Here is an 18566-nt window from a genome sequence, read left to right on the forward strand (position 1 = left end):
GTCGGAGGTGGTGGTTGTCTCGAGCATACACGTGAAGAATGTACTTGGAAGGCATCAAGCCCTCCCTCACCCCCGCCCTCCCCAGACCTCCCCCGCCCCGCCGCATTAATGTCCTTGTCACACAGATGTGATGGCTCTTGATGTTGGTCCAGAGTTTGTCGTCGGTGGCGCTTTTGGATGCTGCTAAGTGTGGACGCTGCTATTAGAAAAACCTCTTGGCAACCTGTCTAAGCTACCTACCTCAACTGACTGAATGACTGACAACCAAGCCAACTAGCTCACTTAGCTATCCTAGCGATCTTGCTGTTGGTCAATTAAGTGCCAATGTGAACTTGAGGATGACCTAGGTTATGCAAGAACTTGATTGTTATTATTATTTTTTCTTTCAGCCTCGACACGCCGTGAAGCTTCTGTCGGTGTTGAAGTACATGGCTCACAGGAACGGCCCAGATTCCTTCTTCAGCTTTCCTGGCAAAAACGCAGCCGTAAGTTCACATCGATATCGTAGCACGCCTCCACAAAAAAAACAAAAATAATAATTTGGTGTTGCTTACCAACAGGCGATAGCGCTTCCACCCATAGCAAAATGGCCGTACCAGAATGGCTTTACGTTCCACACGTGGCTCCGCATGGACCCTCTCAACAACATCAATGTGGATAAAGACAAGCCTTACCTCTACTGGTCAGTTCTCCGTGGCACGTCATCGTAACCCTTGTAACCTTCTTACCCGCTATCCTCTTTATTTTCTCCATTCAGTTTCCGCACCAGTAAAGGCCTCGGCTACTCGGCGCATTTTGTGGGCGGCTGTTTGATAGTGACCTCGCTGAAAACCAAGGGCAAAGGATTCCAGCACTGTGTCAAGTACGACTTCAAACCTCAGAAGGTAAGATGGCAACCAAGAACTCTGAGTTCTCAGATAATCACTTCTTCTTGTTAATGTGTTTACAAATTGTGACATTTCTTCCACTTCAGTGGTACATGGTGACTCTGGTGCACGTCTACAACCGCTGGAAAAACAGCGAAATTAGCTGCTACGTCAACGGCGAGCTGGCGTCCTTCGGAGAGATCGCCTGGTTTGTCAACACCAGCGACGTGAGTAAAAAAAAAACCTTCGCTCCAGCCTCGCTAATTGGTCCAAAGCAGGTGTGCTCCAAATGTGCCGCACCCCTGGGGCCCATTATGGGGTGACTCAACTGCAGCATCGTGTTGGGGAAGGGGCGTGGCTTTAAATGTCTGTGCCACGACTTGAAAACAATCTAGATTTTTTTTTTTTTTTTTTGTGGAATGGCGCCAAACATTCCCCCCCTCCCTTCTGCCGATCGCTCACAAATCAACGCATGCACCGGTGTCACAGCATGAAGGATTACAATCACGTTCACAAAAGAACCGGCGGCGAACTTCGCGAAGCAAGGCTGGCATTGAGGATATTTATAGCACATTGTCCTCATATCTTTGCTGCTATTTTTATCTCTTTTCATCATCATATCTTCATATCTTTTCGTTCTATCTTTAAAATGTTTCTTGGGCTCGTTGTAGTGCTCAAAAAAACAAAACAGATGCTTTTGTCCCGCAGACGTTCGACAAGTGCTTCCTCGGATCGTCCGAAACGGCCGACGCCAACCGGGTCTTCTGTGGCCAGATGGGCGCCGTCTACTTATTCGGAGAAGGGCTCAATGCTGCGCAGATCCTGGCCATCTACCAGCTGGGGCCAGGCTACCAGGTGACACGGCAAATCTGCAGAAAAAAAACAAAATGTCTTACTCAACATACTGTACATCGGCGCTTACACCCAAATCATCTTTCCCCATTGAAATGAATGGAAATGCAATTAATCCGTTACAGCTTCCCCTTAATCCCCCACAAATATCACTCGGTAGTAAACATGATTGAGTATAGCACACAAAATATCAACGAAATGAAGATCACTTTGTGTTGCAGCTGTATGTTTTATATTCAGCAGTGCTATTTATTCAGGCACCCGAGGGCCACAACGGAATGACAGACAGCTGTCACTCTGTTCTGAGGCCTCTTGTCAACTTCTTTTCTTTTTCCTCATCTTGTCTCCTGGTTGCTCCTCAGGGCACGTTCAAGTACAAGGCCGAAAGCGACTTGCTGTTTGCCGAGCACCACAAGATGCTGCTGTACGACGGCAAGCTGTCTGCCGCCATCGCTTTTGCGTACAACCCCCGCGCCACCGATGCCCAACTCTGCCTCGAGTCCTCGCCCAAGGACAACGCCTCCATTTTCGTGCATTCCCCGCACGCGCTCATGCTGCAGGTAAGAATCACCCCCCCCCCCGTCCACTATCTATCGGTCAAAGTGTTGCTTGTTGTAAATTGCTCTCATATCTTTTTGCTCGCAAGCCAACGCAAACACTCGGCCAATCATTTTTTTTTTTTTATGGAATGTTTTAGTCAACTACTTTAGGAGATCTTCGTCGACTCGTGTAACTTAATTGTGTGTTTGTGCAGGACGTGAAAGCGGTGGTGACTCACTCGGTTCAGAGCGGCATTCACTCCATCGGTGGCGTGCAGGTCCTCTTCCCCCTCTTTGCACAGCTGGACTTCTGCCAGCCCTCCAGCCAAGAACTGGACACCTCTGTCTGGTAACTATGGAAACGCTCATACTCTTCCCATATAGAAGAAGATGAGTACAGTAGCACAGTGTGTCAACACAAACTATGTGGCAGCCTGACACGTTTAAGACTTGATTATTTTATGATTTGCCCTTTTTTCATTGAATTAACGGCAAAATGGATGCTTTAACCTTAAACAAACAACTTTCTGTTCCATTTCATGGCATTTCCCCCAAAATGAAAACCTCAAACCAAAATGGCCAACTTATTTTTCTTCTCCCTGGGACTTTTTTTTTTTTGTGTGAATTCTCTTACGTCTCTTACAATTTAGTATCAATGGTGCTATTTTTTCCCCCCTAACTTTCCAGAAGGCACTGCTGAGTTTCACCACTAATTTATTTATTTTTTTCCCCTTTGCACCAATTACCTGCGTGCCTTTTCGCTCTCGTCTCCCTTCCGTCCTTCTCGAGGCGACGCCGTGTGCTCCGACGAGGACGCGACACCCTCATTCAATCACATCACATGTCGTGCGCGGCCGCCTTGGCACCGCAGGCTTTGTCAGCAGCAGCTCACGCAGATTATTGTTTCTGTCTGTCACTGTTGTGACTCTTTTTGTCCCTTTGTGCGTTTGCCTCCTAGTTGCACGCTGCTGTCTTTTGTGATGGAGCTGCTGAAGAACTCGGTGGCCATGCAAGAGCAGGTCCTGGCCTGCAAAGGCTTCCTGGTCATTGGATACACTTTGGAGAAGGTTGGTCCAATAAACTCAGTGTTGGATTCCCAGTCACTCCGACTTTATTCTGCATTACACCCCCCCCCCCTATCTGAAGGTCACAGCTGTGTTTGTGTGCTTTTCCCAATTCTTCACACACATCATCACCCCTCCCCTTCCTCTTTTGTGTATTTTCTATTTGCAGTCGTCCAAGGTGCACGTGACCCGGCCCGTCCTGGACATCGTGCTGGCCTTCTCCAGGTACCTGAGCAACTTGCAGAACGGCATCCTGCTGCTCAAGCAGCTGTGCGACCACATTCTGTTCAACCCCGCCATCTGGATCCATGCCCCGATCAAGGTAACGGCGCCATACGGCAAATATGCTCGCTAAGGACTCAAACGGGACTGTAGCTAGCTCAAGTAGCAAAACTTTCTACTCAAGTACTGTTAATTTGGAAAAATCTGAATTAGAATTAGAAATCACTACAGCATGACAATAATATGCAACTATGCTAAAAATATTTTTTTTATTGTAACAATTTGACTAAAATTTAGATCCATTTAAAATAATTACATACATTTAGAAATACTAGCAACATATTGGCATGCTATACAAATGGTGTAAAATACTGCAATAAAAATAAGCAAATATGCAAAATCTTCATTCAGTATTTGTATTTTGGGCAAAGGCTTCATATTGCTTGAAATGCAACGTGCACCGAGGTTGTCTTCATTCCCTCGGATGGTCTCTCACAGGTGCAAGTGACTCTGTACACGTACCTGTCCACCGAGTTCATCAGCACCGTCACCATCTACAACGCCATCCGCCGGGTGGGCACCGTGCTGCAGGTCATGCACACGCTCAAGTACTACTACTGGGTGGTCAACCCGCAGGACCGAAGCGGCGTCGTGCCCAAAGGCCTCGGTGAGAGACCGGCCGCGACGTGATTGAGTGCCCGGCGTTCACGCCACACGATGGACTAACGATCTGCTCGTTTCCCAGATGGTCCAAGGCCAAAGGAAATGCTGACGTTGAGGGCCTTTCTGCTTTTGTTTGTCAAGCAACTCATAATGAAGGTAAGCTAGCTGGTGGACACTTTTTCAGTGTTGAACATTTGACATAACAATGTGACGTAATGTGACAATGTTTCAGGACAACGGTGTGAAAGAAGATGAGCTCCAGAGCATCCTCAACTATCTCCTCACCATGCATGAGGTGAGTGTACAAAATCGCCACTAGATGGCGCCATTGTTCAACACTTTGTTTCTCGCTGCTGCTAACAAAATCCTAAATGCATCTTTGTAAATATTCCACCACTCGGTACAATCTTAAAATACGTGACGTATGACTCGTCTTTGTACCCCTAACAGGATGACAACCTCATGGATGTGCTGCAACTGCTGGTGGCACTGATGTCCGAACATCCCGGCTCCATGGTGCAGGCCTTTGACCAGCGCAACGGCATCCGGTATGATTGTGCACATGGCGTTGTGTTCATATAGCCCCTGGATGGGTTTGTGTGATATTTGGTTTCGTTCTCTGCCGCAGTGTGATTTACAAGCTTCTAGCATCCAAAAGCGAAGGTATCAGAGTGCAGACGCTCAAAGTCTTGGGGTACTTCCTCAAACATTTGCCACCCAAGTAAGCACAATGCAAAAGACGTTTAAGATGAATGAAAACTGCCAGCCATCTATTTTTCTTTTATTCTGTTTTTTTTTTTTCATTATATCAGGAGGAAGTCTGAGGTCATGCTGAGTCACAGTCTCTTTTCCTTGCTCACGGAGCGGCTGATGCTCCACTCGGCCCAGTTTTCCATGACCACCTACAATGTGCTCTTTGAGGTCGGCTTACCTTCAGTGACATCATAGAATGATATGTGAATGTATTGTCTATGAATTTTTCCTCCAATCCGGCTTCAGATCCTCGCAGAGCAGATCAGCACACAAGTGATCCATAAACAGCATCCGGACCCCGACTCTACTGTTAAAATCGTCAACCCACGTAAGTGCCTGTCCTTAAATCATCCCCCCTCCAACACATAAATTTGCTACCCGAGGGTGTTTTTCTTTTTCTTTAAAAAAATAAAATAAAACACACGCCATCTTAAATAAAGGACCCCCTGTGTTCTGCTCTGGCTCAGATGCGCCTTTGTTTTGTGGGATCCCTCCTCCGTTTCTATTCCTACACTGGAACACATGCAGTCAGTCAGTCCATTTTTTGGTTTTCAAAAAGGCTCTGGCACCAGCTCAAGCCAACTTCTCTAATGTGACAAGGTCCGGCTGCAGTCCCACGCTGATTATGTGCAGCCACGGCCGGCCAGCTCACTTTGTACGAGTGGCGGTCTGCTTCCCCCGGCCCCTCCCTCGCCTCTTCTTGATTTTAATCTGTGACAAAGTCTCAAAACGGCCTTCTGATTGCCATCTTTAGGAACGCCAGAGCCAATCAAACTGCACCGAGGAAATGCCGTTTCCCTCAAATTAACTTGGACAAACAAGACGGGAACGTTACGCCATGCCTCCGTCTTCTTGCCGGGGTAATTTTCTGGCAGTGAAGGTTCAGCAGCAACCCGTGATTTGCACGACTTTAGTCGTAGGAACTACGACGCAGCTAAAAAGGGGGGGGCGTTTAGCGCCGAGGTCTGAAGAGACGAGTGTAACCCAAACCCCAACGAGCACTGACGTTGTCTCTGTAATTCATCTACTAACTGGAACCAAAGCTGCCACGGGGGCCCCGGCAATACCTTAAGCATTACTGTAAGATAGCCATCTACACGTGCAATTTTCTCTTCGCCCCGCCATTTTCCAGAGTTGGCATCGTGACAGAGGGATTTGCACATCATGTCCAATCTAGTAACGACAGGCCATTTTTTTTTGTTATATAAAAAAAATTAAGGCCAACATTTTTAAAACTCTTGCCGTCATTGTGACATCTTAAATATAACAAATAAACTACCCTAATTTAAGATGTGTAAAGGTGGGACTTTTTGTGTGAATAATTCAAAAATGTCTCTGAAACTGAAATTTTTTCAAATGTATTCCCGTTATATTGAGACTTAATATTGTAATATTATATACCTTTTATGAGAAAATGTGACCATATACTCATGAATTTGAACATCTCAACAAAAAACTGAAATTTAATGTTGTATTCCTGACTTCCAATGATGAATAAAACATTTTAAAAAAATACACAATTTTATTTCAGTCAATTTATTTTTTTGTCTAGAAAACAACTCTTGTCCCCTCTTTTTAAAATCTTTAATATTTTAAAAACACTTCTATATATATTTTTTTTCCCAGAGATTCTGAAGGTCATAGCAGCCTTACTGAAGACCTCTACACTGTCACCAGAGAGCATGGAGGTGCGCAAGGTCTTCTTGTCGGACATGATCAAGCTGTTCAACAACAGCCGAGACAACCGCAGGTAACACGTACACATGCACACACACGCTCACACACTCCTGACGCCGCCCTGTGCCCCCCCTCCGCCAGGAGCCTGCTGCAGTGCTCCGTGTGGCAGGAGTGGATGCTGTCGCTCTGCTTCATCAGCCCGCGCAACAGCGAGGAGCAGAAAGTCACCGAGATGGTGTACGCCGTCTTCCGCATCCTGCTCTACCACGCCATCAAGTACGAATGGGGCGGATGGCGCGTTTGGGTGGACACCCTGTCCATCACCCACGCCAAGGTCAGAGAGCTCATGATGGCACGCTCACACACACCACTGCAGGTCACACTCCGCTTTATTCGTCTTTGTCATTATTTCCTACACCGATGAGGGTTTGTTTTCCCGTCTACAGTTTTCAAGACACGCCCAGTCACTGTTGGCGGCAACATTAGCATCACGCGGGCCCACAAAATTAGCACACCTTCTGTTCTAACCGAAGCCGTCCCATTAGAGTAGCATCGAAGCCAAAAAGGCAGTGCGACCAGTCAATCTGGCCTCTTTATTTACATATAGACCGGCTTTCCTTCACAGATGAAAATCAACCGCTGGCACTTCTCATTTGCAAAAAGCGCCGTTTAGCGCTTGAAGAAAGTCATTGTGGCTATCGCGTTACGCCAGTCTGTTCCAAAACGGCAAAGTAACCGTGGGACGGTGTGGAGTTGTGGTTTGGGTGGATGGGGCGGAGGGGGGGGGGGGGGGGGGGGGTTAAAAGCCTCAGCAGAGTGAAGGGTGAGTTAAAGATGTGCTTGTGATGGGAGGCACCCACTTGACACAATGTGGGTGCAGGGATTGTTGGTAGTCTGAAGGGGGCGCAAGTAGGCTATGTGCGTGTGTGTGTGTGTGCTTTCAAAGGGCCTTCGAACCAAAATAAAGTGCGTATGATGGAATGCATGCACAAGTGACTGGTGTCTTACATCAATATAACTTATAATGTAACTAATATTTGAATTATTTGATTCAGCGACTGTAAATAGATAGTCAGAGTGATTTTTTTTTCTTTTTCTTTCAAGTGAGTGAAATGTAAAATGTATATTTTTTTTAGATATGCACCATCTTAGCTACATTATATTTAAAGTATGTATTCATTTTATTCAGATATTAGGAATTAAATGTAGTATGCCTCTTCACTTGATACATTTTAGAGTAGATATAGACAATATTATGATTAAAATAGTCTTGTACTTTTTACAATAATGTATTTGTAATGTTTTTCTTCCCCCCCCCCCCCAATTTAGTGGTTTTTTTTTTTTTTTTTCCAATATATATTTTACTTTATGTATGATCAGGACTATAATATCTTTAAAGAAATTCTATTCTATTTTATCCAATTCCACTAAATGAATTGGTAGAACATTATTGTACATAACAATATATAGTTTTCGAAATCTGGTATTTTTAAAATAATTATTTTCAGTATTTTCTATAGTAGTAAAGATATAATACCTTTCTAATATTGCAAACCCTTTCAATCCTATTTAGATTTATTAAATATTGTCACGACATTGTCACTGTTTATTGGCTAAGAAAATGTCCCTTAACCCTCAATTTTCTTTTTCCACAAAGCTTAATACTACGTATTTTTTTTGTGTGTGTCGCCCTACCTATCTAGCTTTTGTGAGATTCCAGCCCCGCAAACACACACTTCCAAGTGCTGTGATTCGCCACAAAAGATACATGCATGCGCTATAAAAAAAGCTAAAGAAACTCAATTGCAATTTTATTGTCCCGTTTGATAGATTTCCTGCCACCTTTGTAGCGCCGGAGCTGTTTGTCACTGTTGCTCTCTCCTCCCACTGCTGCAGGGCTGCGTCTGCATGTGTGTGTGTGTGTGTCTTTGAAAACGAGTCGCTAGGCGCACGTCCTCGCCTTTTCCCTCTCGAGGAAGCCCTTCTCCTCTCCGAGCCCATTGAATATTCATCTGCGCGGCGCCCGCCGGAGGAACGAGGGCTCATAAATACGAGCCATCCTCCCGAGAGCAAATATGTTCCCACTTCATGATTTCGTTTCTTTCGCGTCAAAAGCGCTACAAATTGGAGGCGACCCGTCCCGAGGTTCTTTTGTTTGTCTGATGCATATTTGTCTCGGTTTTGTCGGACTACCCCCACCCCCACCCCCGCCGGCAACCGAGCTAAATGTGAGCATTTTTATATCATTTGACATCAAAAGACCCGATTATCAATGTGATTAAAAAATGACTTTTGGGCCATTTTCATTTGTTCATTTGACAATCTCCCGTTGACTGGAGAAGATTCTTTTTTTTGGACGATGTATCAGAAAACCATCCGGCATCTGTCAAATTACCGCCGCGGTACTTGAAGGGATTGATTTTGGTGGAGGAGTTGCGTCTGGTTAATTGGATCACAGCCACGCTGGAGGAAAGTCGCTTTGTGCTTTCGTTCCGTTCATTGACCTTAACAGGCACGCACGCTCGAGCCGTCACGAGCAGGGTTCGGGTTCGGGCTTTTTCGTTATCGTATTGGACCACGTTGTCCGGTTTGGCCCCGCCTCCTTTGTCTGGTTACAATTTTCAAAACCAACCACCCCAACAGCATATTTGCGTACTGATGTGATGTCCCACTCGGCCCCACCGCACCATTTCCACGGCAACTGGAAAGCAGCCTACTAATTGCGAGACCTGCCTAACATCCAATTAAGGCCAAACTGATGGCGTGGCGGCTCTGAAGTCCGGGAGAAAATCACGAGGGGTGGGGTGAGGGAAGGGGGGGGGGGGGGCTTGAGCAGCAGCAACAACAACAACTGCTGCTGCACTCTGGAGGCAGCTATGGATTAGCAGTCACTGCTTCCCACTCCAGAAGATTAATGAGCAAGCTTGTAGCGGGCTAATTTAGAACAATAACGCCTAATTAATTACAAACAATCAGCCGCGCTTTCTTCCCAGCGTCACTTTCTTCTCATTCCAATTACTCACCTTCGTTCTTCTCCTCTGTTTCCGCTTTTAGTCATTTTTGGGGTTTTAGCCCCCCCGACCCTCTCGCCTTCCCTGCTGTTCAAATAGCCCCAGGTAAAAAAAAAAAAAAAGCTGGAAAGTGGGTCTAATTTCACTCAAGCCCCCCCAACCCATTTCCACCATCTTTGACTTTCTGTCCTGCCGCCCCAGTGATTAATGCGAGGTCTTGTATTAGGCGTGGGAGGATTTGCCAATGGCGGACACGCACTCGGCACGGCTGGCTAATAGCGTCTGCCGCTAATCTATGAGCGCTTACAAGTACGGCCTCAGCACCGAGCGTCGCGGTTACGGACGAGCAGTCTCCTCCATCCAGCGCTATCTGATGCGAGCCAGACTGATAGGGGTTAATCGGTCTTAAGTAGCTGCGCGTACAAGAGACAGGAGGCTTTTTAACATGGCGCAGTTAGCCTCAAATGCTATCTAATCAATACTGGAATGCTACTCAGTAGAGTGATGCTTCCTGAAATTAATTTGGTAAAGATTCTTGGGTCAATCCCAAAAGAAGGAAAATGTAAGAAAATAATAAATAAAATCAAATGTGGCTTTACAGGTCACCTACGAACAGCACAAGGAGCACCTGTCCCGCATGTTCCGCCAGTACCAGCGTCAGGAATCCACCGGGTCTCTCGGCACAATCCGAACCGTCTCCGGAGTCAGCCAGAGCGCAGAGAGCGCCGACGCTACCAACGGCACCCCCTCTACTGTCATCGAGCTCACAGTGGACCAACCCTCGGTTGATTCATCTGACCCACCGGCGGCGTCTGTTATCGCGTCCGAAGTGGCGGAGGATGAACAGACGCTGTCTCAAGAGGCTTCCAAAGAAGATGCTGGGATTCCAACCAATAACTTAGAAGAAGAGGTTGGAAAAGCAGACCAACAGGAACCAGCCATTGAGCTTGAGAAGGCAGATCATCGACCAGAAGCACCTCAGAGTGAAGATCCTGTCGCGGTTGAGGGACAAGTTGCCAAAGATGAAGACTCGAACGATGAAGGAACTGTCAAAGATGATCCCGAAAATGAGCAGGCATCTCCGGAACCTTTGGCCCCTCTGGACAACAGTTTGCCGGCTGGCACCTCGGTCCTCAATGAAGACTCGGTGGACGTTTCCTCCATCAGCGATCCGACCGATGACAGCCAGGAGTCGTCGTACGACGGCCGTGATACGAAGCCGGAAGTTGGTGAAATGCAGGAAGTTGCGTTAGAAGAAAACAATGAAGAAATCCGACATGACGTGGAACCGGAGAGCGCAGAGACCTCCCAGGCACCTGAGAGCCTTGAAGCACATGATGAGGATGCGGCAAACCCATCAGAGGCGGAAGCCACTGCTGCGGAGCAGCAGCCCACAGCGCCCTCTACAGGACAGGAGTCCGACCTAGCCGCAGGTCAAGATGGAAGCGCCTCCGAGGAGCAATCCCCTTCGAGTGGGACAGTCACAAGCACTTCTGGCCAGAAGACCAAAGAAATCAAAATAGCTCGTTTGGATGTGGCCAATGTCGCGTTGGACACCGAGAGACTGGAACTGAGGGAGGCACACTCAACAGTATGCGTTTTCATTTTTTTTGTAATAAATGTTCCAGTGCGATCGCACGATTTAATTTCACACTCGTATCTACAGGAGACGAGCCAAACGGCGACAACAGCGGCCAGCGGTTCGGCCTCGGCCCAGCCGAAAGAAAACGAAAACTCGGTGCCGCGTTCCCCCATGTTCCGCATCCCGGAGTTCCGCTGGTCCCACATGCACCAGCGCCTCCTCACAGACCTGCTCTTCGCCATCGAGACGGACGTGCAAACCTGGAGGAGGTAGGCCAGCTTTCTCTTGATAGGAACTGAGCCTGACTTGAAACTCTACTCCAGGAGAACCCTAATTTGAAAACCCGAAGTCATAACTTGTATGAAACTGGAATGTGGTGTCTTTTTTTTTTCCCGTCCGTTCAGCCACTCCACCAAGACGGTCCTGGACTTTGTGAACAGCAGCGACAACGTGGTGTTTGTGCACAACAGCGTGCACCTCATCTCGCAGGTGGTGGACAACCTGGTCATGGCGTGCGGCGGCATCCTGCCTCTCCTGTCCGCCGCCACCTCCTCTTCGGCAAGTCAATGACACGAGAACCGTTATCCATCTGCATTGACCTTTTGCCAGTCGCGTTAGCCTGCCGTTAGCCGCTTCTCTAACATCGTTAGCTTGTCTCGTCTGACCTCCCTTTTATGGCCTGCCGTGCTTCTACGCGTCTCGGGTATTCAGATTTATTGTTTCTAACTACATTTGGAACGGCGTCCACATTTTCCCCCTTTTTTTGCAAACACATTGGCGTCTCCATCTTCTGCCTTCACGTCTGTTGCTCTTCCAGCACGAGCTGGAGAACATCGAGGCTTCTCAAGGCCTGACGCTGGACTCCTCGGTGGTCTTCCTGCAGCGCCTCGTCAACCTCATGGACATTCTGGTCTTCGCCAGCTCGCTCAACTTCGCCGAGATCGAGTCGGAGAAGAACATGTCGTCGGGCGGCATCCTGCGACAGTGCCTCCGCCTCGGTAGTGTCACGTTCTCGTTTTTTTTCTCGCTTTGAAGCATTGCCTTTGTGCGTCTCCTCTCCGCTCGCCATCCCTTATCTTGTTATTATAACCCCCACCGCATGGCAACGGTCGTAAAATGGTCGCTATCGTGATGTAGTGATTTGGCCATAATGGCTTCTTCGGTCGGCTGTGCCGCTGCGTCGAGTGAAAAAGCCAAACCCACCCTCGGGCCATTTTCATACTTTTTATTCCGGGCTGTTAAATACGCTAGACACAAATATCGAACCCTAACCTCGTCTTGAACCCGAATTCGAGAACCCTTCCTACCAAACGTTAAGTCCACACGTAACTCAAATTGAAAAGCCAAATTGCAATCGAAGCTTCTCCCGACAAACGCAACAAGCCAAGAGACACATAGCCGCATTTGTTATAAAATGAATATTTGATGAGGTATGCGCTTCCCATTGAAGGCGCCTAATCCGATTTGGGCAGAGTGTAACAAGGTTTTAGCGTCTAGCGGCCCTCCTCCCCCCGCCTCCCCTACGTCTTTTTTTTTTTTATAAATGGCCGTATGAGAGAGTGGTCCTAATGGAAAAAGCCAGGCCATTTCCAGACGGAATAATTCCCTCCTTGGCTTTCCAAATGGCTGAGATTTGTCAGTTGTCAAGCAGCGGCGGCGGCGGCGGTGAGTGTGGCGGGGGGGGGGGGTTGCGGATTACAATAGATGACACGAGATGACACGAGATTACAAGTGTGCCGGGTGAAGTAGCAAGACGTTATTTGCCGCAAAAGCGTCTCTCGCCGCCGACTCGGCGCGCAAGTCGGGAAGCGTGATTACTTTGGTGATTCAAGAGCACACCTGTGACCTTGGAGCAAACACGCTGAACCAGGCTGACACCACCTTGTCACACACACGTTCATTTCCTGTCCTCCTGAAATATACTTTGTATACAATACATTGAGATTTAATTTAATTTATTTATTTTCCTTTCTCTTCTTTGCAGTTTGCGCAATGGCGGTGAGAAACTGCCTGGAGTGTCAGCAGGCGCAATCCAAGTTCAGCAAAGAAGCAAACGCCGCCGTTCCCGGCAAATCTGCGTCCGCACAGGCACGTCTAACCTGTCCTTTTTTTCATTTTCTTTTTTTTTATTTCACCCCTGTGGTAACTTCCAGACCAGATTAAAGCTCTGCCCTTCCCTCCCGACTGACCACCGACCGAGCGCCAGGCTTTATTGCATTACCTCGCAGCTTATTGTATTACACCCCCAACTTCGTCATTGTTGTTTTGTTGATCTGATCCAGCGACTTCCAGTAAAAGTCACGCCGCTCTTTCCCTGAACCGCCATCGCCGTGCGTGTTAAACCTCATCTATAATGCAGCCCGCTCTATACAAAAGCCATTACGTTAAGGACGCCGACGTCCCGCCGGGGGAAAGCCGAGCACCCCCCCCCCCCCCCCCCGACTCGTTTGCGTCTGGTCGATCAAATCAAATGTCTCTTTGATTGGCACAGAGTCCCGTGGATGCCGTGTCAGGCGGGATGTCTCCCGTACGGGATTTTGAGAGGCTACTGCAGGACATGGACATCAACCGCCTCAGGGCCGTCGTCTTCCGTGATATTGTGAGTTGTGTCCTGAGTGATTTTTGAAAATGAATACAAGTCAACGCAGATGTTGTTTAGTATGTTTTGTTTTGTTCCAGGAGGACAGTAAGCAGGCTCAGTTCTTGGCTCTGGCCGTGGTCTACTTCATCTCCGTGCTCATGGTGTCCAAGTACCGAGACATTTTGGAGCCCCACAAGGACAACAAGCATCCCCAGCGAACGCCGTCGGCCCGCAGCACAGGTATAGAAGGTCCCGTTGAAACCTTAACCCTTTTTTTTTTTTAATTACTGTAAGTTTTAATCAGCATGTTCACGTTCTGTACAGACAGCAGTGCACTGTCCGCCGGGCCCGAGGCGGAGAACGGGGTATCCCTCCGCCGCTACGACTCCGGCCTCGGCGACGAGCACGCCTCCGTCGCCGCAGCCGGCGAGGCAGACGCGTCCTCCGGCAGCACGGCTCACGGCCCCGACGCCGTCTCGGAGGCCCTGTCCACACTGTCCTCCGAGGTCAGACCCGTCGACGCCAAGGGCAAGAACGTGAAGGACATCCTGCGCAGCCTGGTCAGCGCGCCGGCTGACGACATCATGGTGGACGCCGGCCTGCTGCCACCCGCTTTTCTGGGAAGCGTGGCGGGCGTGGGGGACGTTCCCAGGGATTCCCTGCAGATTCGATCTTTTGACAGGTGAGCGCAACTCTTGACACGAAAATAGAAATAAACCGCTTTACAATTTATAAAACAATTTGACAGTTGAAAATCAACCAACCCCTTTAACTCATTCAAGAGACTTGTTGGCAATTTTTTTTTTAAAACCAAACGAACACTCGTCAGCTTTTGTCTTGCGTGTTTGATGGAGCTGTCAGTGGTTTTGAATGTTCAAATCGCAAGTGGTCATAAAACGGACGTACAGCGTTTTCACCCGTGGGCGGTGATATATGTCAAATACTGCTTTTTCACTTTTCTCCTGCGTGTTGGTGGGCGAACAAACGCTGGTTTCCCCCCGGTGACTCCGTATGGTGATTCCTTTTCAAACCTGACAGTTTCATATCTGACAAAAGCTGCTGACCTTGAAAACGTCTCTGCGCGGTTCCTCCGGAGGATCCCGAGGAACATTTTGTAACCCAATCCTCTTTGAACCGAGGGATCGTGACTCTGTCCGCTATAAATGCTTGGTAACCCCGCGGTGGGGCGGGAGAGGGGGGAAACGCTCATGTGGTGAATCCGCAGACAGGCCCAGGTGAGAAGGACGCTTTCTCAAGTCTGTTTTACATTTGGACTTTGAGAGATTCCTCCACGGGGGGGGGGGGGGAGATCGACAAAGTCGAGGTTCTCACAATTGGAAGAAAACACCTCCTCCCCGTCGGTCAGCGAGTCCAACCCCCGACGGTGGGAATTCCGCAGCATCTCCGCGATGACGGCGTGTGTCTTTATCTGAGGAATGCTTTGTCAGGTCTGCGGGTGCTTCTCATATCAGGGGGATTAGACTGGCTCCTGCCCGCTGAGCACGCTTTTACGGGGAAGGAGCGCTGGAAATCATAGAGCAACAGCTCGGGGAGTCTCCTCCCGCAAGGCCCAGTTCACAGCCAGACACCTTCTTTCGGCAGGGCCTGGAAAGAGGCTTTAACGTAAACACTCACCATGGGGCAGATGAAGCCTGGCGCTTGATCAAATGAAAATGAATACAGTGGTACCAGGCTAACATAATTAGTCTGATTTTACTTCCCGCCCCAATCGTTAAATAATTACAAGTAAGTTTTTGGAATTTGTGATAGGATAAGGCGAAATTGGAAAGTTGTCGAAGTTGTTTATCACCTCCCGCGTCCATCATCTACAAGCATCTATAAGCAAACCGCGACAACGAGACGAGTTGACATTCTACACGGACGCGCTTGCCAAAACACGACACCTCTCGTCCCGTCCAGACGCTTGGATTTACGAGAGTGACATAAGGGAGGGGGGGGGGGCATGAAATCCTGATAAAAACTGAATGTGGGTCAGAGGGTGAAGTATCTCCCCCCCCCCCTCCTGGGTTGATTTATTTACTAGAACAGACCTGGTGGATTTCTCCCATCCATTTCTCAGCCGTGCCCCTGTTATGACAGGCAGTCTGCAAATATTTGCTGACACGAACCAGAACCAAACAGTGTCATTGTACAAGCCGCTGATTTAGATCAGCAGAATGTGCGAGCGTCGGATGGCGGGGATATACACGTCGCGCGCTTGTTTGCATTCCTGACGTGCGTGTACAGAAGACTCGTGTCGGCGCTCAAGTGTTGTTAATGGGGCGCTCGGGAGGAAGCTCGCTCGGCATGTCCGAAACAAACAGCGGTTCTGAAAAACGCCCTTCAAAATGGCCGACTGTAAATGACAAACGTCACAAAATGGAGGAGTGTATATGATTGACATGAGTACAATTGAGGATAATAATGAGGACTTTGAGTAACAAATGTCAAGCTCGCTCTACCTGAAACAGACACACACTCACACACACACACACGTTAGGCCTCCTGCGTTGTGGCTAGTCGCCGATGTCTGATTAATCGTCTGGGGTGACCCACTCATGATAAGTGTGGCTAATGACCTGCTGAATAATTTAGCCCTTCCTTTACAACCAGATGGAAGGCTCCACGCAAACACACTGTTCATGCGCGTGTGAGTTTGTGTGTGTTTTACCGGTGTGTACGTTTGCGGCGGTCTTCTTCAGATCCTGATAGGCACGTCCTGCGTTGCGGTTATCTGAACAGAAGCTAAAGTTAGCTGATAAAGTCTCTGCGGCCTGCTTCCACTCGGCAAAATTGATGGATTTCAACTGTGCAAGTTTATCAACAAATTAAGTAGATGGTGGAAAATGGAATTTTGGTAAGAATGGACTCGTGATCTTCTATACTTTCTACCTACTGTGCTAATCTGGCTAGCCACTTGGCTACATACGCACATCATACGTCAACTCTTTTAAGACTGTGTTAGCCTTTGGTCTCTTTCTGCTTTCCCTGTACTTAAACATGTGCGTTGCATGTTTGACCGTACGTCTGCAAGCGTGTGCGTGCTCGCGTGTGTGTGTGTGTCAGCAGCAGCAGCAGCAGCAACAGCAGTCAGCGATTAGGCTCTGCTTCCCCTGTGTCAGCACTGATAAGCAGGGCCGGCCTCGCTTTGATACGGCCAGCGCTCTGTCAGAGCCCCTGCTCCAGACTGACGGCTTATCTGCAGCGCAGCGCTCGCCCTGCCGTTTCCACCGCGCTCGCTCAAACCACATGACTTAGCTCTCGTCTGGAGGGGACACTTTTGGGGTACCAGGAAAAAAAAAATCGAAAGAAAAAGATGGACCAGTTAATGCAAAATCCACTTTGTGCCATAACATCTAGAAGTGTATTTTTCCCCAAAATTTAGAAGACCTATCAATCATGGAAAACCTACTAAGCTTTTGCAAATGCATCATTTTGAATTCCAAACTTTTGTGGCGCAGGAGTGTCGTCCTTGCACCCAAGAAAGCCGGCGCGACATCTCCGGTGCCGACCGCCGCCGCCGCCCCCGCCGTGTCGCCCGCTGATGGCGTGGCCGTGGTTTCTTCTGGAGATGCATCACAGACCAGCAGCTCTGCAGACGGTCAGCAAACACACACGCGCACATGCACGACTCAAACTGAATTACTTGGCCCTGCAAGAAATCAATATTTATTCAACATTGCTACTCTTCTGTGTGCCTTGTGCAACATAACTTGCTTACGTAAAGCCTCGCCAGTGAGACGCTTAATCACATGAAACTGCAGCTCAGTGATTTTTTTTTTTTCTTCAAATTAAATTTAGAAAATATCAGCAAAATAGATTTTCTCCTATTAGCTTTGTGGATTTAAAAATATATTGTTTGAGTGCATGAGAAAGAAAATCCAATCGTGAAACAGAGGACGTTCATTTTTGTTTTCGATCTGCGATACTTCATCACACCACACACACGCGCATTCATCCACATCACACACATCACTCCCGAGGACTTCTCCCTTCTCGGAGACTGGAAAAACAAGCAAGGAGTGTAATCCTCCTGGTGCGTAATCTTATTTACGAGGCGCGAGGAGGCCCATTTACTGGCTGATCAATCAAATGTCGCCGCCCTACCTCGATGCCCGCCCAGTGACGTCATCAAGCAGCTTTGAGAGCGACGAGGCTAGTTTTGTTTCGTCCCAGCTACGTAGCGATAAGTTCACTTTCCATGATTTACGAGTCTGCACAATTTTCCCGCTAGCTGCTAGAACAGATTCCCTTTTAGCGCCGACGTCGCTGCGCTCCCGCCTACGTCACAGCATGCAATTCGCCGCGAACCCGACAGCTTCTCTTTGCTCCCACAAACCCGGCTTTAAATTCCTTTTCTGTGATTTGTGCCTACCGTAATTTTCGGACTATAAGTCGCACCGGAGTATAAGTCGCACCAGCCATAAAATGGCCCAAAAAACCTTTTATATGTATATAAGTCGCTCCTGAGTATAAGTCGCCCCCCCCCCCACCCAAATTATGAAAAAACCCGCAATTTATAGTCCGAAAATTACGGTATTCTATTTTTTTCTTTTGCAATAAATAACCCCATAGTAGCCAATGTGCCACTTAAAAATCAATCAAACCCCGATACTTTTCATTGAGGTCACTTTCCAAATTGTGCAAGCCTATTTCTCGGCGCAGGGGGAGGGGGAGGGGCGTGCTAAGCGAGTGACAGTGAAACATTACCGGGCCCTAAGTATGTCATTTAGAGGCCTCCATCATGAAAAGCTCT

General features: G+C 48.2%; 1 protein-coding gene across 5 annotated transcripts in view; it reads left to right on the forward strand.

The window, feature by feature from the left end:
* lrba (LPS-responsive vesicle trafficking, beach and anchor containing) overlaps positions 1-18566 on the forward strand; it is a 97483-nt gene that overhangs the window by 8094 nt on the left and 70823 nt on the right. For 4 of the 5 annotated variants that reach the window (XM_061275480.1, XM_061275484.1, XM_061275483.1 and 1 more), the window contains exons 4-30: positions 390-485; positions 561-682; positions 758-884; positions 974-1093; positions 1575-1721; positions 2081-2278; positions 2473-2606; positions 3216-3324; positions 3491-3643; positions 4042-4210; positions 4289-4362; positions 4439-4501; positions 4657-4754; positions 4835-4927; positions 5019-5127; positions 5206-5287; positions 6586-6709; positions 6778-6970; positions 10249-11238; positions 11314-11498; positions 11634-11787; positions 12047-12227; positions 13214-13317; positions 13721-13828; positions 13909-14050; positions 14135-14492; positions 17272-17411. In XM_061275480.1, coding sequence (XP_061131464.1) covers positions 390-485; positions 561-682; positions 758-884; positions 974-1093; positions 1575-1721; positions 2081-2278; positions 2473-2606; positions 3216-3324; positions 3491-3643; positions 4042-4210; positions 4289-4362; positions 4439-4501; positions 4657-4754; positions 4835-4927; positions 5019-5127; positions 5206-5287; positions 6586-6709; positions 6778-6970; positions 10249-11238; positions 11314-11498; positions 11634-11787; positions 12047-12227; positions 13214-13317; positions 13721-13828; positions 13909-14050; positions 14135-14492; positions 17272-17411 — 4573 coding nt within the window. The remainder of the gene's footprint in view (positions 1-389; positions 486-560; positions 683-757; positions 885-973; positions 1094-1574; positions 1722-2080; positions 2279-2472; positions 2607-3215; positions 3325-3490; positions 3644-4041; positions 4211-4288; positions 4363-4438; positions 4502-4656; positions 4755-4834; positions 4928-5018; positions 5128-5205; positions 5288-6585; positions 6710-6777; positions 6971-10248; positions 11239-11313; positions 11499-11633; positions 11788-12046; positions 12228-13213; positions 13318-13720; positions 13829-13908; positions 14051-14134; positions 14493-17271; positions 17412-18566) is intronic. The other variant, XM_061275481.1, reaches the window with a different exon arrangement.

This window comes from Syngnathus typhle, linkage group LG3 (assembly GCF_033458585.1).
Source record: "Syngnathus typhle isolate RoL2023-S1 ecotype Sweden linkage group LG3, RoL_Styp_1.0, whole genome shotgun sequence".
Classification (NCBI taxonomy): domain Eukaryota; kingdom Metazoa; phylum Chordata; class Actinopteri; order Syngnathiformes; family Syngnathidae; genus Syngnathus; species Syngnathus typhle.